Genomic DNA, 22,779 nt, shown 5'->3' with positions numbered 1-22,779 from the left:
AAAAAAAAAAAAAGCTTATTCAGACTTTTGAAACCCTAAAGAAAAGAAGGTTTCAAAGCATTATCACTGACAGAAAACATTAATGCTTCATGTCACTGGTGGCATCGAGACTCCATTGTTACAATCCCTCGTCTCAGAACAGTGAGCATGGTTTACCAACAGAGAAGAGAGACAGAGAGGTAGATTGATTTGAAGTCAGAGTTACAGAAAGGACCAGTCGAGATCATTGTCGAAACAGGAGAGCAGTAGAGAGGGGGAGGGGGGGGGGGGGGGGTAATGGAGGTATAGAGAAGTGACATCTGTAATCAAGTGATCTGACTCGAGGCTAAAACTTTAACCACGAGGAAGAGAAGGGGTTGCTACATGATTCTGGCCCTGTAGTGCTCAGGGGGTCCAGATTTTCCAGGGGAAAAGTGTCAAAGGGACGTCCCAAATAAGGAGGAGTAAGGGGGGTAAGTCCTCTCTTCAACAATCCGGGCGTGGCCTTGTGTTAGCCCCACGAGCCATCAGCTCAGTTGCACAGTGAGATCTGACTGAGGGTGAGGAAACCTTTGGTTCAGATCTTCTTCCAGAACTTGCCGTGTTTGAACGGAGGATCCGGACATGAGGAGTGACGTTCTGAATCTGCAGTTTGTTCCCGTACCCTCCTCATGCAGGCTCCGCCTCGCTTTCCCATAGCCCCGCCCACACATGTGAGGCCGTATGCACCCTGCTTTCAGGCTGGGCCCTCCTGCAGCTGAGTTCAGTTTTTTGGGGCTGATGCTCCTCAGTCCTCCCTGGACTCCACGGTGACTCCCTGGGGAGGCGAGAGAAGCTGAGATGGGTTGTTGTGGACTACTTCCGGAGGAAACGTTGTGCCAAGATGGCGGCATCTAGCGGGCTGACAGGCTGGGCGTCGTGGCCCAGGCGTCTTACAGGTGGAATGCTGCCAAACTGGCGCTTGGTTAGAAAGCTCTTAGTCTCATGGATAGTGTTCTTCTCCTCAGCCAACAGCAGCTGCTGGCGCATGTAGTTCTCAAACTCGTACTGTGAAGACTCTTCTATCACCTTGGCCTGAAGAGGAGAAAATGTGTTCCGTTTAATGTGCTGCAACCACTGAGAAATAAAACATCTCTTAGAGAGAATTTAAGAAGCCATGCAACAATCACTGGCTAGAAACCTATTCTCACAGTTGCACACGATTACATCTGAACAGCTCTCTCTCTTTATAGTTATTTTTATGTTACTCAGGCTACAAGTGGAATGTAATGAGCCTCCAAACATTTACCTCTTGCAGATGTTCTGGATGATTGACCTGATCATCAATATCCGGCACCACCTGTAGAGGGCCACTCAACGATGAAACAGACTGCCTGAGAAGAGGAAGACCAAACAAAGATCAGATTTTAAAACTGGGAGCATTTCAAGTTGAAATCTGAACATGAATGTTAATGTTAATCAGTGGACGTCTCCTGGCAGCCATTTAACTCATTCAAATAGGTCTTTTTTTTTTGTCTTTGCAATAAAAAAAAGTGACTGTGAGAATCAACACGTCCACCAGGGGGAGCTATTACCATGAGGCAATGATGGCACTGAGCGACTCCAGCACTTCTCCTGCAGTGAGCCTCTGCTGAGGGTCCAACACCAACAGCTTTCGGATCAGGCACACGGTGTTCTCGGACACACGACCGTCCCTGCGAGGAGAGCAAGACTTTTGATTGGCAAACATAAAGCTGCTGTTGGAAGATTCCACTGCTTCAGATCCAATGTGATCAGGAGACTTTCAGCGAGAGTTTTAGGTCTTACAATGAATGAACAATGAATGCATCAGTTATTTGAAGAAACATGTGAGAATGACTGCTCATGTTAAGAGGGGGGGGAAATGCGGCACACTGCCACAGAAGAACTGAAGTTAAAGTGAATTTGATGGCGCACTGCAGAGAGAAAACACAGAGCACATTGTCGTCTAACGTGCTATTTCTATCCGGTTCCAAATAAAAAACAGAAAATGTCACGAGCACAGGACAACTACTCACTCTGGGATGGAGTACTCTGCGGCCTTGATCTTCCTAAAGAGCTCTTGAGGTATGCTGTCATAAAAGGGGAACTGGCCATACAGCATGGTGAAGAGGACCACGCCAAGAGCCCACATATCACTGGGTTTACCTCGATAAGGCCGACCTGGAGACACGCAGGAGAGGGAGGAGGGCTCAGTGTTTGACATCAACCAATAAGAAACCCTCTGTTTGCAACAGCAAGCTTTCAAACATACATACATGTACACACACACATTTTTTTTTTCGTCCCCACTATAAAAGGGATGGTAATCAAATCCACATTTGTTGCAGTTTATTACTTAAGAATTGAAGTTGTTCAGCCTTAAGAATGACTTAGGGCTGATCAACTTTAGGCCAGGTTACATTGACGCAGAAATAAAATACAGAGATGACATCACATCCATTTTATTTCCTAGAAATGTCCAGCACGCCGGTCCCTGACTTGCTCATGTGGCCGTGCATCTTTGATGTATAAACTGGAGCTGCCGAGGGTGGAGCGTCACGGCTGTGCATGACCATAGGCAGGCAGGCAGACAGGCGGTAGTAACAGCAGCAGGCAATTATGTTCAAGCTTGTGACACACGCACACACACAGAGGGGAGGGGAGGGGATGGGGGTTGATGGGAGTAGTTTCCCTACAGTGAGTCATCAGTGTGTGAGTCACTGAAGCTCTGTTTAATTATGTGCCTGTCACGTTATGCTGATATACACGCCCGGGTTTTATTTACAGCGCGAGCGTTTGGAACATTGTTGTTCATAATTACTCTGTTTAGTCGTGTACATTTTGCAGGGCGATGCTTTAAAATCCATCTCTGAATGGACAGAGGTGCTTCTAGGATGGAAATGCTGAAGCATGAACTGCAGTAGAGTGTGGAGCACATTGACTCTGAGAATCATGAAGCTCAACAATAAAAATGTGTTTCTGTTTTTGTTAATAGACAAAGGAAAGTGTTTCATGTGGGGCCAAAAGTAGCTTCCTCTGCAGGCCAAACTCTGAGAACATGCAACATCATCGTGATTACACAAATGAAGACAAAAGAAAGAAGCTATTTGTGGTGTTCGACAGTCCCGCGTTGCAACATAGCGTCTTTTCTTTTGACTAATAACCGGAAAACAAAACACAAGACTTACTGATTACCGGCATGCAAAGATTCCCGGGTCTCACTGAGACCCAGATCCCTGTTCACTTGTCTGACGTCACAAAAAATTCCAGACGCAGGTAGCACACTATGCAACAGTGTTTACAAATTACAGGAGGATGATAGTAAATGTAGGCCAGGAGAGAAGGTTTTCACACCTGTCCGCTGTGAAGGTCATTCACAGAAGAAGAACAGGTGTGACTTCTTTTAAAAGTGACAAAAGCTGACTGATGCTGACCCTCAGTGACTGCATGTCAGGAAGCAGCTCGTCAGCAACGTTCTGACCGTCTGAAAGAACATTTTTGATGCGCATAATACCCTTTTAAAAAAAAAAACATGCAGGCGAGTCACTCGTTTTTCACTCACCACTGAGCACATCAGGGCTGATGTAAGCAGGACTTCCTCTCTGGTCTTTGAGCAGGTCGTCCTCGCTCACCAGGTGCTTTCCCAGGCAGAAGTTGGTGATGGTGATTCTGTGAGTTCTAAAAGCAAACAAACACACACAGGTGAGCAAACAATAAATGCCTTTTTAGACTTTGCATTTTGAGTCAGCGCCCCGCTCTTTAACTTGATCCAAACACAAGAGCAGTTATAGTCCCAACAGATGTAAACTCAAATCATGAAGTAAACGCAGGCTGACAGACAGAGGAGAACTCACTAGCAGGCCTTTTTGTTTTAATAATATCGTGGTTCACTGGGCCTTAAAAAAACATCGGTGTCACAAGACTGCCGGATACAAAACAGTGTTCTTAGTCTTCGTGGAGGGAAGTCTGCAATCTACTCACGTTAGACTGACAGAAAAGACATATGAAGCTTCACCACATCCCTTCCAACGCCTTTCAGCTCATTCACTGAAAACAATCCCTCATTTCCCACATGCTTGTTGGAGGGAAATAAATACATGACATGTACGCATCAACATCCTGCATCATGTGTGTGGTATAAATACTACAGGACACATCAGGTCTGTTCAGCATGCTGTAATCTAGACTCCTTGTGCTACTGGGCATCTACTAAATAATAATATATTTTATTTAAAAGGCGCCTTTCAAAACTGTCGAGGTCACTTTACAAAGCCGAGATAAAAACATCACCATGAGTGCATTAGCTTTATCTGCAGGAGACTGCACACTCCAGTACCCTGCTTTACAGCTTTCTGTAGAGAACTCTGTTTTAATTGATCTCGTCACAGTGATTTATGGAACTACAGTGAGTGTATTATGATGAGCAGGATTAACCCTGGCACACTGGCTTCAAAGTCTGAGGAGACCAAGTGCGATTAACAGAGGTCTGATTCCTTTGGTTTCTCTGGAAACAATGTGGCACAAAGTGAGTCATCAAGGTAAACGTAGTTTGCTTGTGATGTGGTGAAACTAAACGTATAAAGGCTGAAAGGACGCTTCTATATCACTGTGTTCTCTTTGAGAGAGAGAGAAAAAAAAAACACACTTTGACAAACATATGACTCAACCTGTGGTTTGGGATAATTGTCTCGATGACTCAGCCTGCAATGTGATGGGCTGGCAAACAAATATATAGCGCTCATTTCAAATGTGTACAAAAACACGCAACCCCAGTTGCGCCCATGCACTCGGTCCCGTGGGGAGGCACGCACATGCAGAAGTGCACATCACGACGGTCTAGAGGCTGGGTCCGCTCCACATCACGCTTCTTACCCACATCCGCTTTCTGAAGAGCCTGAGGTCAACAGCTTCCCCTATTCTGTCTCACTTTCACACCCTGCTCCATCATACACACACACACACACACACACACACACAAACAAACACTCGCCGCTCCCATTACGGGCTGGAGCCGATTCGTGTCTAACACTCAAGTTCCAACCGAACACTCCCGTCTCAGTGGTCCCCTTCAGTTCACATAAATCTCTGCTTCTTATGTGATCCAACCCTTCAGCCCCCTTTGTGATAGAAGCCTTTAAAAGCATACGGCGGCCTTGTGATCTGCACAAGTGTAGGCAACAGGAACAGAGCGCAATGCATCAAGGACCCTCAACATAAAAGCTTCCTTCATGGAGGAGTCTGTTCTTTTGTCTGTATGCATCACGACCCAGGCTTCTATTCTCGCACCGGAGATTGGTTAAATGAAATTGCGTGCTTGCCTCGTGAGGCAAGGAGTCCCCGAGGACTGAAGAGAGACTACACCATCTCTGCTTCCTGGTCGCATGACCCCCCCCCGGGGTAAATCAGGAAACCAGAAACCCACATGGTCCCCGTGACTTCTCCATACTCCCTGCAACATTTCGCTGAAAATACACCGAGCTGACGAGAGAGGAGGTTAAACACAGGCCAGCCAGTTCAACTTCTTAGAAACAACAACTTTCAGGGCTTTACTCGGCGTTCATCTTTCCTGTGGTCTATGTTTTTGTGCTAATGCAAGTGACTGAATTATGACTTAATTATGAATCCGAGTTATGTGACAGAAGTTCAGTGGAAAAAAACAAACAAAAACGAAACGAGACAAAAATAGACGAACACCTTGCCCTTGGTAGTCTTTGTCTATTAATGTCCCCTTAAGAATACCGCTGAAGTTTCGGAAGTCAGCGACCCCACAGATTGATTTACAACATCCTGCTTTCATAACAGCTGGCTCTGCAAGAGGAAATCGCATCATTCTTGCACAAACTGCTGAGCTCGGTGATGGCTCCCTGTGCATTTCCCACAGTGACGCCGGGGCAGCAGGGGAGGAGAGGGGATTTTGGGGCCGTTCTGCATCTAAATTGGCGGTTGCGCTCGCACACTGACTGTACAGTCACACACACACACACATCCAGGGTGGAGTGGGAGAGGAAATGTGCAAAGCAAGCAAAAGAATGATGCGTAGAGTACCACAGGAAAAGGACAGAACTAAAAGACAAGTGAAGCAGCAAAAGGGATTGTGTTGTTGAAGAACACCAGGGTGAAAAAGACGATGACCATATGAGTGCACTTGTCACTGTGTGTGTATGTGTGCGTGTGTGTGTGTGTGAGTCAGCTCTGAGCTATGGGGCCCTTGGCAGGCTTCTCCTTTGTCTCCAGCTGGGACGGAGTGTTCCACTAGTCTGCTCCTCGCCCGGCTACCGTTCTCCTCTGGCCAAAACACTCTGCTGTTTCATCATCAACACCGGTCTGCTGCTGCTTGCGACGGGCCACTGGCTTTGATGCCTGAAAATGCCTACGTGTCGAAAAGATAAGCCTGACTCGTGACATCTCGATGCTCATTCTCAGACACATATCTCATGCATGAGAAGTGACCGAGAAGAGTGTGAGATAAGCCGATGAATACGCCTACTTCTGCACGATGTTACGATACAAGAGTGCGTGTGTGTGTGTGTGTGAGGAACTGAATGTGTGCGTGTTTGTGTGTGTGTTAGTCATCTATACTAAATGAGAAGACTGGCTTTGTGGGATGATTATCAGTCTCTAAGAATGTGTGTGCAGAGTCAACCTTCTATAGGTTTTAAATCGGAGACCTGGCTGACTCATCTTAGAAAACTTTGTTGTAAAAAGCAGGTAGGAGCTGATCCAGGAGTGTTCATGCTGCGAGAGAGTGACTTTCACCCACTGGATACACTCACACACACAATCCCTCGTACAGAACTTTACAGTTGGAGTACTCTGTGACCTTAGGAGATTTTACTGGCGCCCTGCGCGCTCAGAAACCTTTGCTTTGGTTCACCCACCCTAAAAACGTTCACACCAAGAACAAAGCCAGTGCATATTTTTGCACCAGTCTAGTTCACCCTCCACTTGTAAAAAAAAATTCCAACCATGGGGACTGAATCCCCTGCTTTTACTCAACACACAGACGCAGTATTAAAGGCGGGGGGGGGGGGCTTTAGCTTCTTAAAACTGATCTCTCATTTAGTCTGAGAATGTGACCCCTGCTCGGGTTTAAAGCCAAATGAACATGGGATACAGGCTGCTGAGGCCGGATGAGGCCTCACACACGTGAGCTGGGACAGAACGACTTACTGACCTGGTCTAACAGGAGGAGAGCTGATTGGCCAGCTCACTGATTGACAAGGCTGAATGAGTGGAAGCCGCTCTTACCGTTTGTTCAGCACCATGTTTCCTAGCTTGAGGTCTCTGTGTACGATGTTTTTCTGCACGCAGGAAAGAAACACAAGAGAGAGAGAGGGAAAAAAAACAAAAAAAAAAAAAAAGTTTGGAGTTAACTTGTACTTTATGAATCACTGATCCAAAAACAATCCGTTTGTTTTTGAGAGTTGCACACAAGTATGGGAGATGACTAACCAGAGAGGATGTGCAACAGGAAAACAATAACAAAGCCATTTTTTGTACAGTTGACAAAAACACTCTAGTATCCAAACTTTTTTCCATGATCAACACAGAAATGCATTTACAGTGCAGATTACATTTGATTTATTTATTCTATTAAATCGAGTTTTTTATTATTGTTGTTGTTATGTATACAAAAAAAAAAATCTGTGACATTGATTCAAGAAAACTAACAACAGCGTGCTTTAATAGTGATAGTCAAATATCCGAAAAATAAAAGCATCATGAAAAAATCCAGGTTTCGTTCTGGTGACTCATAGCAGTCAACTACTGGATAATTCTCTGCTCTGAATGTAGCAGGGCTGTGTTGAATGTGTTGAATGACTGTGTGTGTACATTCAGGAGGAACTTGGCTCCATAACACAAACACAGAGAGCAAGGGGACGCAAGTATGCCCGTAAATGGCAACAAAACATACTGGCATAGACGTCTCAGGATTCATCACTATTAAGGGAAATCCTTTTGGGGGTTATTCCAGGAAAGCTTGCTTGTGTAAAAATTCAAAAACTATAGTGCCCTGCTTATTTCTGAGAGCAAAGAACACAGGGAGGTCACCTTCTGCGTCATGTATTCATGCGGCCTGTTCCATCTCGGACTCACCTTGTGAAGGGCCTCCACCACACGCACCACGTCGTAGAAGATGACGATGGCCTCGCGCTCGCTCAGCCTCTTCTCCTTTATGACGTAATGCTGGAGGTTTATCAGGTCTGCCGTCTTATCACTGAAGTCGTGAGCACACAGGCAGTCCAACACGAGGCAGATCCGCTTTTTCATCTTGCGTACTTTGTTGGCCTCCATGTCCTCCACTATTTCATAGGCTCGATCCTGGGGAGAAACATCAAAAGAAAGTGTGAGCAGCTTCCCTTAGGATGGTGTTCACCTTGCGAGTGGATCAAGCAGTTGATGCATCTTTAAGGCACTTTCCAACACTATCCAAATCAATATAACTCCAGGGCCTCTATGAATGCATCAAATTGAACTGAGCTGACTCAGTCAGCTGAGGACGACAAAGAATCAAACTGGGAAGAGGCCATCAATCCCTGCAATGAGCCATGAATATGAAACCTCCTCCACGCTGGGTGGTGGAGGACGAATAACAAAGGTCATTCTTATACCGTCGACCAATTGCAGTCAAAGCAGAGTCACCGCTTCTCATTGATTTCTGTATCAGGTTGTCAGGGTTTGTTTTTTTTAGATGCAGTCAGCACCTCTGAAAGCGTCCATTATTAACTGTTCCTCTCACAGTGGAGATGCACGATAATAATCCGATCAATATCGCGGGCCGAAATGAATCAGAGTGCATTGCTCAATGTTGCTATTCTGAGAACACGAGCAGAATGGAGGAGACAGGATGCGTGTGAGAGAGAGAGAGAGAGAGAGAGAGAGAGAGAGAACAAAAATAAAGTTAGAGGAGGAGGCAGTCGGGAAGACAGGTGGTGGGGGGGGGGCTCATTGTGAATGGATGGGGATGTGAATAGAGCTCACGCAGAGAAATATGTCTCTTAATGGTAGTCCCACTTCTCTTTAATGAGCCGCTGGCTGGACTAATGCTAAGCTTCAATCTGCTACAGCTGAGCTGACATTAGAGCATGCTGTTACTTGTACGTGTGGTGATGCTAGAATTTCAGATGAATAGAAAGAAAGACAAACTTCTCTGTGGTAACAATGATGCATTTATCATGTTGAATTCTTCGCCCACACGGTGCGGTTACATAAAACATAAAAAGTTGGAGAGAAAAACTCTCCCTCTCTACCAACAGAACGACGCATATGTGAAAGGAGATGTTATTGACTGCCAAGTGTGTGCAGGTGTTGAGATTACCTGGAAGAGGCCGTGATGGTGGACCACACCATCCTGGCTGTGCAGCAGAGACAGGAGGGAGTACTCTGTGTGCAGCAGCATCTTTCCCTGCCTCTCCTCCTGAGTCTCCCCGGCAGAGTCCGCTCGCTCCTCTAGCGTCAGGATCTGCCGTAAACCGCACACGAGGGAACAGAGCAAACATTAGAGGTCACAAGACAAGAGGTCGTGCGGGATCAGACGGCGGTAAGAGAGCTCTATCTATTTAGTATAAAGCTCATCTTCAGGCCCCTTTAAGACTGAAGACGTGACATTCACTTACATCCGCTTGGCATTTAACAGGAAGTTGAAATGTTCTTTGGAGTTGGAACAACAGGGCTGCAGCTCAGTCTAATAAACTACAGTGAAGTACACGTGCTGAGCAACACACACGCACGCACGGACGGACGCACGCACACGGAGTTCCAGGTATTAGGGGGGGAGGGTCCTTACACTGACTCACTACATGGTCATGAGGCTTAAAACCAGACATTCCAGGTGGGGCGCTAACTTTCCTCCCTTCCCTTTAACCCTTTCTGTATCCTCGACCTCTCGGTGAACAGACGCTGGATAGCCCCAATAAACAGATTACCCGGCTGACGCTATATCGTTTGCACCAGACTGAAGAGGGGCAATAAAATGATCATCAGCAGAGAAGGGTCAAAGGTTCAACTGACTTCTGGGCACCATCAGCTCTGCTTTCAATGATGCGTTTAATAAAAAAGGATTGAAACATGTGGCATTAGTGAAAAGAAGAAAAAAAAAACCCTTCACACTTACCTTGAGCTGATAGAAGTCGTCTGTGCCATCTTTTCTGGCCAGACACTGCACTATGCTGGGCACTGGTGAGTTGCCCAGACGAGGCCCTGCAAGGATAAGAAGAAGGAACAGCTGCATGACCAAAAGGCACGCTACATGCCGGAGTGTGTGCTCGCACTGCAACTCATTAAGGGCTCTGTGGGCACCCATGCACCCACCCACCCATTAACACCCCCGAGTGTAATGTTTTCTTTGCTACTCTGAAGAGCAAATACTGAAGGAAGTAGTGCTGTAGGAAACGTACGAGTTTGAAATGTTGGCAGAGAGAGAAGCATCTTCCAGCGGGAGGAAATAACCTTGACTCCAACACAGGCAAAGACCTTTCTGGCCGATGTCGAGGGGATCGGCAAAATTCTTCACATTCTTGTGTCAGGCGTGTGTAAAAAAACAGAGACACCCCACGTCTCCCACATTTACACACAAACACACACTCCTTACCCAATACCCTGCATTACACATTTTTTGAGAACTCCGTCCATACTTTTTGGAGCTTGTGCACACTCAAGCAGCTTCCTTACCGAGGATGAAGGGCCCGGCTCTCTTGGCGTTGTTGCCGGATATCCCTGGACACTGCAGCTTGCTGGCCCTGCCTGACGTCTCTCCAGCTCCCCTCTCCGACGAGCGCCGCTTCGACATGGTGGAGCTCTGTGGGGGGGGATTGATCAGATAAATACGCTGTGCACACCTGTGACTACAAGAACACAGCTAACAAATGACAAAACAGAATCACGATCATAAAGACAAACTGTTTCTCATACAGTACTTAAATGAACTGTATGCACATTAGAATTATACCCAGAGCTTAAGCTGTGGTCCTACAGGCTGGTTGTAGTACAGGGATTAGTGACAGAAGTAAACAGGTAGATTTCAGGGCAGCTCCTGACAAATGCTCTCATGTAAATGCACTGCATTGGCCTAACATTCAAGAGAAGAAGCTCCCCCCCCCCACACTTGTGTCTCAGCCCTGACTGAACCATGTATCCATCTTTAGCTCTTCCTGCTGCAGCGGACATGGGCTTAGAAAATCCTTCCGCCCTTAATCTCCGCGTTTTATCTCAAAATCTGTACAGCCGGCTTATCGGCATAGACCTTCCTCTGAGAGGACATTCATGTTGGAACAGGACTGAAACAAACCAAAACAGCCAAGCCTCTCCACACTACGATAAGGAACTCGATTTGCATGTCAGCAGGAGCAGTGACACAGAGTGACACATCATCATTACACAAACCGTTTCAACTGCCGCAGCAGATCTACCTCCTAGAAGTCAGAGAGCGAGAGGTATGCTTTGTTTACGGATAGCAAGTTCCAATGTGATGAAACCCCATCTGTTTCCTGTAACAGGGAAGTAGTGCCTTGAACCGAAAGGAATGATTCACCCTGCTGTCGTCCTCAGATTCCATTGGACAGAAACGCTGAATGTCTCTGTGATGACACCATTAAGAGCGTAATAATCTACCCTCATGTGCACCACTTCAACTGAAAAACAAAAAATCAGACCATTGACGTGAGAAAGGCGAAACAAACAAGCTAAACCGGGCTAAAGGGGCCCTACACTTCTTCACGTCTGTATTGTAGTTAGCTCCACAAGAGAGGTGATTCATTCAAATAAAACCCAAAGCACTACGTACACTGCTACTAGGAGCTTTAGGATAATTCACCACTCTTGCAAAAGGGAAAGAGCGAGGAAACGTCATATTTTTTTTTAATGAATTAGGCTCTTTCTCCTTCCAAAACGAATCGCCAGTTGGCGTTTTTGGGCAGCGAGGAAGCAGGACAGTTGGCAGTCAGTATGGGCTGGTATGAATTCTCACTTCCATGAGGCTTTTTGTGATCCCAGACAGCAGACAGTGTCATCATCATGTCTCTCGCCCATCTGTCTCCATCTCCACTAGTCATCACCCGCCGAGTCCGATGAGCCGAGGTTTTCTGACAGCGTTTGTGGCACAAGCCGGAGTGACACCAAGTCACACTGCCGACAGTGAGAGGACATCTTAGTCTAAAGCACGCATGGTGACGCGATGGATAATCCAGGGGCCAAAGTGCTGGGCAGAATTAATAATGTGCTGCAACATGAATACCCTTTAAATATATGACAGGGGCTGGAAGAAAAAGCAGAACAACGCCAAAATGTAAAAGCATTTCATCAGTGGTCATTTTGAACAACATTATAAGATCATCTGTGATTGTAACACGCATGCCCTTCCACCCCTGCAGCTGCATTTTCAGAATTAATAAAAAAACCCAAAACATACAAATCCATGCACTTTGGACTTAAAACACTTAAGTGACTCATTCAAACAGACTGCTAAACAACACTCTGAAATTGCACCAAAGGCTATTTGTCTACCTACTAAACACACGCTGGAGTGCTGTCGAGCCAGCCCCTGACACATCTAGAAAGCAAAGGTCAATGCAACCAACTAATGCACACTGACCTAAATGACATCAGCGCGATGACAACACACAAGCTATCCTTTTCTGACACGGCTGTGCCTCTCTGCACAGCCAGCGATCTGGCAAGCAAGACTGCCTCTGCCTCTGACTGTGCCAGAGGGAGGACGAGAACAGATACAGCCTCTGAATCATATCACACAAAAGGAGGAGAGACACGCTGCCGGTTGCCCACGAGAAATGTGGGTTCCTGAAATAGAATCAGAACAAAACAACCACGTAGGTGTCTCAAGATCCACCCACCCAGACTCAATGCCACTTGTCTGGCTCTGCAAGAACAGCTTGATTGCATTATCAAGTATCAGGATGGACAAAGCAAACATAAGGATAGGAGAGCAGGTAGTAAACACACGTGGGTAGGGGGAAAAAAACCTGAAGGGATGATGAAGCCTGAAAGCAGACAGCGAGAAAGTATAATCCAGATCAACCCACCGGACATACACCCATTGATAAAACACAAAAAGCCTCGACAAAGAGGTGAAGCAACTGGAAGGTCGCACGCACGTCAGTCCTGCTAATGTCAATCAATCATGTCAGGTCAGAGTCAAACAGAGCTTTCAAAACGCACAGCAGATGATTGCAATACAATCGTCAACAACAGCTCTGTATGCGTGTGGTCACATATTAAACTCATTTCATGTGCACACAGTCTGTCACACGGTGTTTGGTGCCATTTTGAGACCACAAGGCTCCGGACACAACATTCAGTCCTGGCAGCAGCACTACAATGTAAAGCACCCGAGTCGTAGAGTAAATAAGCTGACGGTTGTGCCTTACAAGGTTTGCAGAGCCATTCCAGGAGCACAGTAAATAACGTGCTGCTCATTTGTTTTACCGAATTAAAAAACAAAAAAACAAACACTGCAACTAAGTCATCTATAGAGGTTTAAAAAAACACGCCGTGCGTTACTGTAGTCACATCTGACCGAGGGGGCTATGTAAACCTTTATATTATTTTACAGTTTTAAGTAGATTATTATTGAACCATGCTGGAGTGCACTTCCAAACTAATTCCGACAACAAAGCTAACTCAATTCCTCGGCTAAATGCGCTACCACAGTTTCAAGCACACCGGCCACACAAAGGGGAGACACACCGGAGTTAGGCTTTCTGTGCAAAGTACACAAAGCAGGCTTTACCGAAGAGAGGATACAGCTGCTTTGGTATATATTTATTTATTCGTGCAGGAGATGTAATATAATGATAGCTGGCGAGCGACGTTAGCACTCGCTAAGCCGGGGGGAAGGGGGGGGGACGACAGAGCAGCCGGGAGGCCATTTAAACAAAGTAACGTTAGGTAACATTACAGCTGGCTAGCCTGGATAGCAACGTAGTCGCCACTCGCTTACCTCGAGCCAAAACCGCCGGGTAAAGTCTGCGCTGTCCGCTCACAACGAGGTCATTTCATCGGTAAAAGATGGTGGTGGATGCGCGGAGCTTGTCGCTTAAACAGGAGAGACCACAGAGGGCTGGTTTCGGGTTGTTTAGCCTCTGTTGCCGAAATGAGCAATTAAGGAAAAGCCTCCGCTCTTCGCTGATCGCATCTTTCCACAGCGACAGCGCCACCTGACAACGGAAATGACGCACATACTTATTTGATTGACAGCTGTGATCGACCAATGCTGGTGCCTGTCTGATTTTCCTAGTAAACGGCATTTCGCATTGATGATGAAATTCTTTGCATGATAATAAAAGTTGCCTAATCAAACACATGACATCATAGTTGCATTTAAAGGAAAGGGTTTATCATTCACTTAATTTGATACAACAGCATGCAAATGCCTCGCTATATTATTTTAAATGTGTTATGTAAGACTTTACATTAACATTAAAAATGTTTATTTTTTTTACTAAAAAGAGCAATAAATATTAAACAAAATTATCAATCCCATAATTGGACATATAAAACAGCGTAGAAACGGCATGAAAGGATCGCATTGGAGATGCATTTTAAAAAGTATTAGATTTTTAATTCTAGACACCAGTATTTCATTGAAACACAACCCACGAGTTGAAATTGCAATCAGTAGGCTCGAGGTTTCATTGCTGACACACAGTTTAGCTCACTAAAAAGCCAAACTCTTACTCATTTACTCAGCAAGCCCACTCTTGTTCCTAATTTAGATGACCTGATTAACACCGAATTCCACCCACAGGTACCAGTTTCAAACCCGTGGGCAGGAGATGTGTTAGACACAGAAAGGGCAAACTAAATGGCAGTGTACTTATATGAGTTATACGAGTCTTCCTTTCTTGACTCAGCAGAGCATAAGCCCCCAGCCACATGAAACATCTGTCAGCCTGTGGCTTTACAGTCTCTGACCACAATCTATAAAGAGGAAACTGAATCATAACTGGATGCAGAGAGCTGTGAGAGAAATAAGTTTAGGGTCTCTTTTGGCGTGCTGTGGGGGAAAAAAGCCCTCTTCTGGACTGATAATTCTGAATAAGTATTGAAACAAATGTGGTTATATTAAATGTCTTAGTTTAAGTCTTCACTTTTAAAATTTGGAAGGAAACCATTCTAAGTGCTTTTTAATGGGGTTTGGAATATGTCACTAAAAGTGAATTATAGCCTACTGATGATGATGAGACCAGTGTCAAAATGTTTAGTGGACTATTGTTTTGAATTGAGGCACTTTGACTGCAGTGATAGTCCTGGACGAGCTCTGGCTTCTATTTGCTCCCCCAACTGTGGCTGCATGTTTCCCTCGGGCCACAAAGTGCGTCTTGTCCCTTCTTTGCCAAGATTATTTGGAAGACTTCCCCAGAATCCTCCTGCCTTTGACAGATTCAGAGTAATGTCTCAGCATGTTTCGCGTGTATGGTGGTATGCACGTGTGTGTGTGTGTGTGTGTGAGAGAGAGAGAAAGTGCGGTTGGGATTGCAGATTATCGCAATATGACAGGTTTGCCAAAAGATTGCACACACGTATGTTGTGTATTAAACAGCTGTTGCTATAGCAATTCCGAAACAGTTTATTTTCTTCAAATCCCAGAGGTCTAATGAAGGATTCAATGAAAGTTACACGTAACTGCGCTGGCGTGGTGCTAAATAATTTGACTATAAACGATAAAAATCGATACATGTAAGCTATTGTTCTGCAATTCATTCATCTGAATACATATACATCAGGTGATACATTAGAAAAATATCGCTCGGGTACCTCTATCAGGTACACCTTTTCTAATACGTTATCAAAATGTTATTACATTACGACCGCATGCAGAAATAGTAGAGAGGGCCGACAGCTCCCCCTGCTGTTACATGTTCGCAAAAACAAGCAAGCTGTTTCAGCGTTCATGCCATTATTAACACATTATTGCATCAGTACACAAGCCAATGACACGTTTTAAACAATAATGTGCAGTCCTGCGGCTATTTATTAGAAATCCTATATTGCACATTGGACGATGTTACAACTGGAGAACAATACTTACATATACAAGAGGTAAACACAAATGCATTTGAAATAAATAGTGTGCAATAAAGATACACATTAGATATCTTTTATATTGCTAAAGTACTTGATAGTACAATTATATTCTTTTCGATGAGCACATCTTGTGGCCATCATTCAACATTCACAGACATCACAGGGTATACAAATGTCCTACATCCTTCTCCCTGTTCTGTTTCAAGGTAGTGCAGCGCAATGCAAGATAAACACTTTTCTTACCAAAATAAAGATTTGTGAGAATTTGAGTCTAATTAGAAAGAGCACTTGGTTTTCCTCCAAATTCCGCACAAATAATTTCACTGTCAGTCCATCACAAGAAAAACAAGTTAACAGACCTCCTTTCATGCTGTTCACTGAAGAAAGAAAATCGTGTTGAGGTTTGAAATTAAAAACAGTGTGTTTTGTTTAAAGCAGTGCAGTTTGATTCTGATTTTAAATACAGAACACCTTGATGTTGTCCAGACTGATGTGTTGCTATAACCGTACACACGCTCAACACACCGATGAAGGCCTACAGTATGTTCTGACGCACTGACAGTCGGCTTACAGTCTACATTCTACTACACTACACTGCAGATTAACAATAACTGTCTTAGTAGTTAACTATTATAATTTGCAGTATGTAGCTGGTTGTTTGACAACCACATTAAACCCTTCCTCACAGATGCATTTGAAAGCCCCATAAAGAAGAGTTTTCTTGCTGTATGTGAGGTTGCTGCAGTGTATTTGCAGGTACAGAAAGCAGACTCGTCTACAGTCGAACAGACGCTGCAGTGTGCTCGGTTTCCTCCATCGAAGAATTTCTGTCACGGGAGGCAACGTCACAGGCCGTCCATCATGGCGAGGAGGTCGTCTCCCTTGCTGCTGGAACAGGGTGATTGATCTCCAGACTCGGTGAACTCTCCCATGATCTTGGCCAGTTCCGCATTGGCCTGTTGGTCCTGAAAGAAAAAAAGTTAGCTACCAACTGTCAGTGCCTGAAAGTGGTCATCACCTGGATTGACAGTAACAGTAAATCCTGTTAAAAGCTCCTATCTCAGATCATTGACTGGAACCCTAAGCCTTTCACTGAGCTAGGTAAAATGTGCTCCAATCAACCTTTAAAGGGTACAGACATCCTTCAAGTGATGAGGCTTTCAAATTGGATGATGCAGATGAAAAGAGTTTCTTTGATTAGAGATAAAACCCCTCAACATGGCAAAAATCTGCACGTTTCCCCGTGATAAAGACTACTTTAGGTCTGATGGGTTCTGCTATTGTGTTGGTCATTCTGTATGACGCAACAGTTTAAAAATAAAGTACATCACCCTCGCCCTTTGTAGTTTAAAATGAGTATGACCTGAGAAAAAAAGCCAACGTGACGCCGTGAAAACAGAGAGTCCAAAATAAAATCGGACATCATTGTTGAAAAGAAGGCCACAATTAAACACTAGTGCTCTGTGGTTTAACTGGAGATAAGTAAGGCTGGGTGAATGAGACTTGTTGGGATCATTGCTCATCCAATTAAAGAAATCATGTCGTAGTGAAAACACTTCTCCTGTAGTCGTTAGTTCATAGTAATGTGGTTCAAATAGAGGATTCAGAACACCCAGCTCTTTCCAGAAAAAAGTCCTTTGTTTCAAAGCCCTTTGAATCTTTATCGCTGTAATGTCATGCTTTTAACTCAGCAGTCCTGTATTTTCCATCAGAGTAACAATTTAACCCCCAGGCACTCAGAAGAACTGTTGACCTCCTGGGAACCGTGGAGACATTTTGAGGGCCAATAACTTCGTGTTTACCTTTGTGGCTTGGATGTTTAGGACTCCATATGAAAGCTCGTCTGGTCTTGATATCAATGCCTCTCTGTGATTAAAAAAAAACATGTCACACAATTAGCAATGACAACAGGTTTAAATCGATGATTTTGTTTACACAGGGTAAAGCCAAAGTTTCATCTGTTAAACACATGAACGGTCAAAAGGAGCGCACTCACTGTTCCTCCTCATCTGTGGCAAAGAGGTTGACTCTAAAGCCACTGTCTGCATTCCCCGGTTTCTGAACTTCTAACCCTCCCATTAACTTTGCCAGCAGATTCAGCTCCTCTTTGGCCAGAGGGTTGGGAGCAGTGTTGACCTGTTGATACATAGCACATGTTTGTGTCAGTATATTTGTGCAGACAGTAACTTCTTTTTCTCCAAAAGTTGCAACTTCTGTCACTCCCAACAGATGTAGGCTGCAGATTTGGATCAGGGTGACTTCATTCATGTCAAACTGATGTCAAACCAGTCACACAAATGCTAACAGTGCTGGTAAGTGAAGCTGAATTACTTTAGTGTGCTGGGCAGAATTTTTAGAAGTTCCTGACATGTGGGTTTCCACGGGCCGGCTGACACTGTACCTACATGAAGAGATGAAAAAATGAGTTACGACCATACGACAGAATCTGTACATGACTGTACAAATGTTTAACATCTAAAAAAAGAACAAATCTTGCACAATATCGTCACTGCATACATACAGCATCACCCAGTCAAGTTCAAGGTGATTTATTGAACTGTCAGAGTCTTACATGTTTGTGCCTAGTTTGGTAATCCTGTCTCCAAAGATCTCAAAAGATCCCTCCCGAAGAGCAGACGTATAGCTCCCTCCGTTTGTAAATTGCAGCCTGCTCACCTCTTCACCAGAACAGCTGAACACCCTATAATAACCAGACACACAAAGGCAGCCTTTAAACTTTGTTAAGCATGCTTTAAAAAACATTTTCTATGAACAGAAATGTATTTTTTTTAATTCCTTCCCCGAGTGAGAGAAGTAGTTCTCTCTCTAAGTGGAAACCAGCATTGAGACTCAGGTGTTCTCTGTGTGAGCTGTTTTTTTTTTTTTTGTATTCTCGATGTATTACATGTTTCTGTGTGCACAAACAAGATGAATAGATTCACAGCCACACACAACCCATCTAAAATTAGACTGGGAGTACCTGTACAAAGTAACCTCTGTAATGCAATTAGCTGCAGATAGGCCTACTTAACATGAGATTACAGAGTCTGGGTAAGATCAACAAACGTACAAGAGACACAAAGGCACACCTGAAGAGTCATCAAAAGACCAAAAGGTACAGTTTACCATCCAAGACACTTGTTTAGAAATGTTAGCTTTATGATTCTGAAGAGTAAAGCTGATCTGGGTTGAAGTGGAAGCAGCCGTCCACAGTGACGGTACCTGATCAAACCAGGGACTTGTGTTCCATGAGGCACAGGACCACTGGTGGGGAGCACAAAGCGACCGTTCGAGTTCTGTACTTTGTCCTTGAGGAAAATGGACACCTGACAGAGAAGAATCAGAGGAGAGGTGAATAATACCAAACACAAGAAGAAAGTAACAGTCAGTTACGTTCCCATTACAAACACTTACTCTTATGTGCATGTCTTGAAAGAAGATGAGGAGGGTTTGTCTGATCAGCTGGAATTCCCCACTCGACAAGGGTGTATACATCTAAAACATGAAACAACAGAGTTACCAGGATTATTATAGACGACTTTACCTTGGTGTTTGAATAACAAAAGTATCTCATCCTGCGTGGTTGTTGTCCCATCAGAATCCCTTTTTATTGCCAAGTCCATTTACACATGCAAGGAATTTGTCTCGGTGTATTGGTGCAGAAACAGTTAAGCCAACATAGCAAGAACTTAAATAGGATAGAATACAGGAAGCAAGCTCAGCACAGTGTTTGTGATTATAATACAATTGATCAGAAGTTATGAAAGCAATATTAATTGGCCGCTCGATCTAAATGGGAAAGTTGATGAAATGTGTTTAACATCAAGTATTTACAGCTGCATATGGAGAAGAAATGGCAAAAGTGGATTCAAATGTTTTAACTGGAGTCAAAGTGTGGATGGATAGGATGGGCTTCTCTCTTCCTCACACACAAACATTCATTCCACGCTTGGTTAATAAGACAATGACATTTTCAGTGTTGACATTCATTTCCTCTATTTGGCCAGACAAGTTGTTGTGTCACATGACAGAGTCGAGGATCCTCTTGAGAAGAGTCATGTCTTGCAATGTATCATCAGTAAAACTTCTGACTGTTATATCATTTCTATACTCCACAGCTGACCATGTACCACTCAACTGAAGTTGAGTTGAAGATAATAATAATAATAATAATCATGATAATGATAATAATAATAATAACTTTTATTTGTCAAGTACTTCACATTTGTGAATCTCAAAGTTCTACAGTTTAAGACCAAAAAATTTAAAAAAGTTTTACATGAAGATTTGTCCCGTTCCTTTTAGAATGACTAGTTGTGTTTTGGATATCTCTACATCCTACCTGTATTAAAGTAGAACTGATTCACCGCATAAAATTAAATGAAATCTGCGGCTCACTGAAGAAAACCCTCCACAAGCCACATTTGTAGTCGACACCAAGTATGAGGAGACCGATCATACCTCTATGAGCTGCTGGTATGTCTCATCAACCTGGCTGAGGATGCTGGGAGTATCTTTCACAAAGTCTTTGATTGCGTCCATGTGGTTAAAGGAGACGAGGAGGATGTCCTTTGGTCGGGGACAGAGAAGCACTTGGTACTTGAAAGCCATGGTCATCAGGTCATACAGCTGCAGAAGGACACACGCACAAAGTCACCGGCTCAGCCATCAACATGGAACGATTGTAAAAGTTGTTTAATAAACAGTAGAGGGAGCCACTTTCAACTGTATGACGTGAATAAGTAAGGAGTCGCTCTACTGTTTTTTTAAGACATTAAATGATATGATTCAACCAAGTATATACACACACACACGTTTTATTAATCCACGAGGGGGAAATTGTGGTGCACACTGTTATTGTAGAGACATGCTTCTCTCTCACACACACACACACACACACACACAGGCCTGAATCACACACATCGACAAGCAGCATTAATGGACACATGTCAGAGTGCGGCAGCTACCCCAACTGGAAGCGCCCCCCTGAGCTGGTGGGGGTTAGGTGCCTTGCTCAAGGACCCCTTGGCAGTGCTCAAGAAGTGGTCTGGCACCTCTCCAGCAACCAGAGAGTTTACCCTGATCTAATGTAGATGTGCAGCCTCTTAAACATCACACTACTCTGTATATTTAGGAAGCTGTTTGATAAACTGCCTTTACTGTGCAGCTGATGGAAATATCTTCCGTAGGGAATATTTAACTTTAGCCAGATACAATTCAGTATACAGACAAAGAGGAGGGACACATGATGGCTTACCTTGTCCATGCTGGCTTGATTGAGTCTCATGATGGAGGCGTGGGCCAGCCTGTCGAACACAGTCCGCAGGGCCTTTTTGGAGTACAGCTCCTGTGGCTTGAAAAGTTCTTCCAGGAACTTTTTGTTGAACATGGTGGTGATGATGTCATTCATAACTAGTCAGGCAAACAGTTCAAGTAAACATGTTAATTGAGGTTATAATATAAAACTGTCATTTCTACTCAGATAAAAGCAGATGAGCCTTCTATACTACAGTATGTGTTTAAAAGAAATAAACTTTTCTTTGAAGCCTATCCCAAAGCCTTAAAAAAAAAAAGCAGCAATGGAGCAATGAAAGCCACCAGCATATGTCCTGCTCTCCCGCATTGCAATAGCCAGGTGAAAGTCTCTGCTTTTGAACTCCCATCAGAATTCAGTATGACTACATATATCAAACCCTATTGTGACTCACAGAATAAATTACAATCATGATTTGTGTAATATCAGTTACCTCCATTCTTACTTTCTGCAACTAACACATAAGAGAGAACAAGTTCATCTAAAAATGAAGTGTGGAAATTCAAACCGACAACCCCAGATGAGCTTTACGTTAAAAACTGTACAGCGTCCTGCTTGGATTCAGAGACAGCGTCAGCTCATGTTTGGTGAGAGGATCTCACCTGGACTTATATTTATCATGTCAAACTGTTTAATTAGCAAGTTGCTTTAGTCTAGGCCAAAGCACAGCAAAGAGCCACTAATGCATTGCAATGTGATAATACCTCTCCTTCTGTCCTCCTCTATCCAGCCAGCTATTGTGGAAACTTTATGAATTAAAAGCAGATGGATGAATGAAATCGTTTTCGATGACTGACAGTTACAGACTTAAATGCAGGCTGCATGCTAATTTTGAATGAATACAGACATTGTATAGACTCTTATAGACGCAGATAAGTACTCCTATGTATAATCAACTCAAACTTCCTTGTGTTATTCTTGAGTTTAAAACAATATGTGGATTTTAAGATTATCTGTTGACTCAGTGATGCTAACGCTCAACTTTGTTTTTAACATTAACAAGGAAAATTACGAGTTCACAAACCGGTAAACTGACCAACCCACCCAACTAAAAGCGCTTTGAACGCGATGTAACCTGAACGTGCAGCTGCAGGGTGACATTTGTGTTGTTATCTGGATACCTGCTAAGCTAGCTTGCTACCTTTCTTAGCCTTGTCAGCAGGGATATTCTGCGCTCGAAGCCGCTGGTCCAGGATATATAGCATTTCTCCACCGAGGTTGATGAACAGCAGAGGTAGAGTACTTGAAGACATGGTGGTATTTGAATGGACAAATATCTCCAGGACAGGTAGACAGACAGTAATTGCTGCTAGCTCGAATGCTAATTGCTGATAAAGGGTCTTGTTTGGTAAAGCCTCTTCTGGTTGCCAGGCCACGAAGCAAACAGCCAATCAGAGCGTTGTGCTTTTTGACGTAAAGGGAAGCGGAGGTGTACGATGGTTAGG

General features: G+C 44.1%; 2 protein-coding genes across 5 annotated transcripts; both read right to left on the bottom strand.

The window, feature by feature from the left end:
• Window positions 1-600: 600 nt before the first annotated feature.
• Window positions 601-14,210, bottom strand: stk40 (serine/threonine kinase 40). 2 transcript variants are annotated; one of them, XM_079343893.1, is made up of 11 exons: window positions 13,934-14,210; window positions 10,651-10,777; window positions 10,094-10,179; window positions 9,299-9,442; window positions 8,077-8,301; window positions 7,228-7,280; window positions 3,542-3,657; window positions 2,016-2,160; window positions 1,554-1,673; window positions 1,268-1,352; window positions 601-1,053 (listed from the first exon to the last, which is right to left on the bottom strand). In XM_079343893.1, exons 2-11 carry the CDS (start codon window positions 10,766-10,768, stop codon window positions 835-837), a joined length of 1,311 nt encoding a protein of 436 aa, XP_079200019.1. In that variant the 5' UTR covers window positions 10,769-10,777; window positions 13,934-14,210; the 3' UTR covers window positions 601-834. The 2 variants fall into 2 exon arrangements, with proteins under 2 accessions (XP_079200019.1, XP_079200020.1); XM_079343894.1 differs by lacking the exon at window positions 13,934-14,210 and adding an exon at window positions 12,569-12,668.
• Window positions 14,211-15,949: 1,739 nt separating this feature from the next.
• oscp1b (organic solute carrier partner 1b) lies at window positions 15,950-22,729 on the bottom strand. 3 transcript variants are annotated; one of them, XM_079343179.1, is made up of 11 exons: window positions 22,476-22,729; window positions 22,039-22,080; window positions 21,278-21,432; window positions 20,482-20,649; window positions 19,435-19,515; window positions 19,243-19,346; window positions 18,593-18,721; window positions 18,352-18,421; window positions 18,017-18,156; window positions 17,823-17,886; window positions 15,950-16,985 (listed from the first exon to the last, which is right to left on the bottom strand). In XM_079343179.1, exons 1-11 carry the CDS (start codon window positions 22,585-22,587, stop codon window positions 16,866-16,868), a joined length of 1,185 nt encoding a protein of 394 aa, XP_079199305.1. In that variant the 5' UTR covers window positions 22,588-22,729; the 3' UTR covers window positions 15,950-16,865. The 3 variants fall into 3 exon arrangements, with proteins under 3 accessions (XP_079199305.1, XP_079199303.1, XP_079199304.1); XM_079343177.1 differs by lacking the exon at window positions 22,039-22,080 and having other exon boundaries at window positions 22,476-22,728; XM_079343178.1 differs by lacking the exon at window positions 22,039-22,080 and having other exon boundaries at window positions 22,456-22,528.
• Window positions 22,730-22,779: the final 50 nt, after the last annotated feature.

Source organism: Symphodus melops, assembly GCF_947650265.1.
Source record: "Symphodus melops genome assembly, chromosome: 5".
In the NCBI taxonomy this organism is placed as follows: Eukaryota; Metazoa; Chordata; class Actinopteri; order Labriformes; family Labridae; genus Symphodus; species Symphodus melops.
Note: the sequence above shows the minus strand (reverse complement) of the source record. Positions and strands in the feature narration are given on the sequence as shown.

Coding starts and splice junctions, on each gene's coding strand:
- stk40 (XM_079343893.1), bottom strand. CDS start 10,768: ATGTCGAAGCGGCGCTCGTCGGAGAGGGGAGCTGGAGAGACGTCAGGC. Junction 9,443..10,093: donor ACGACTTCTATCAGCTCAAG/GTAAGTGTGAAG, acceptor GGTTTACGGCAG/ATCCTGACGCTAGAGGAGCG. Junction 1,353..1,553: donor AGTGCCATCATTGCCTCATG/GTAATAGCTCCC, acceptor TCCTCTTCTCAG/GCAGTCTGTTTCATCGTTGA.
- oscp1b (XM_079343179.1), bottom strand. CDS start 22,587: ATGTCTTCAAGTACTCTACCTCTGCTGTTCATCAACCTCGGTGGAGAA. Junction 21,433..22,038: donor AGAGGAGGACAGAAGGAGAG/GTATTATCACAT, acceptor TTGCCTGACTAG/TTATGAATGACATCATCACC. Junction 18,722..19,242: donor CAAGTCCCTGGTTTGATCAG/GTACCGTCACTG, acceptor TGGTTATTATAG/GGTGTTCAGCTGTTCTGGTG.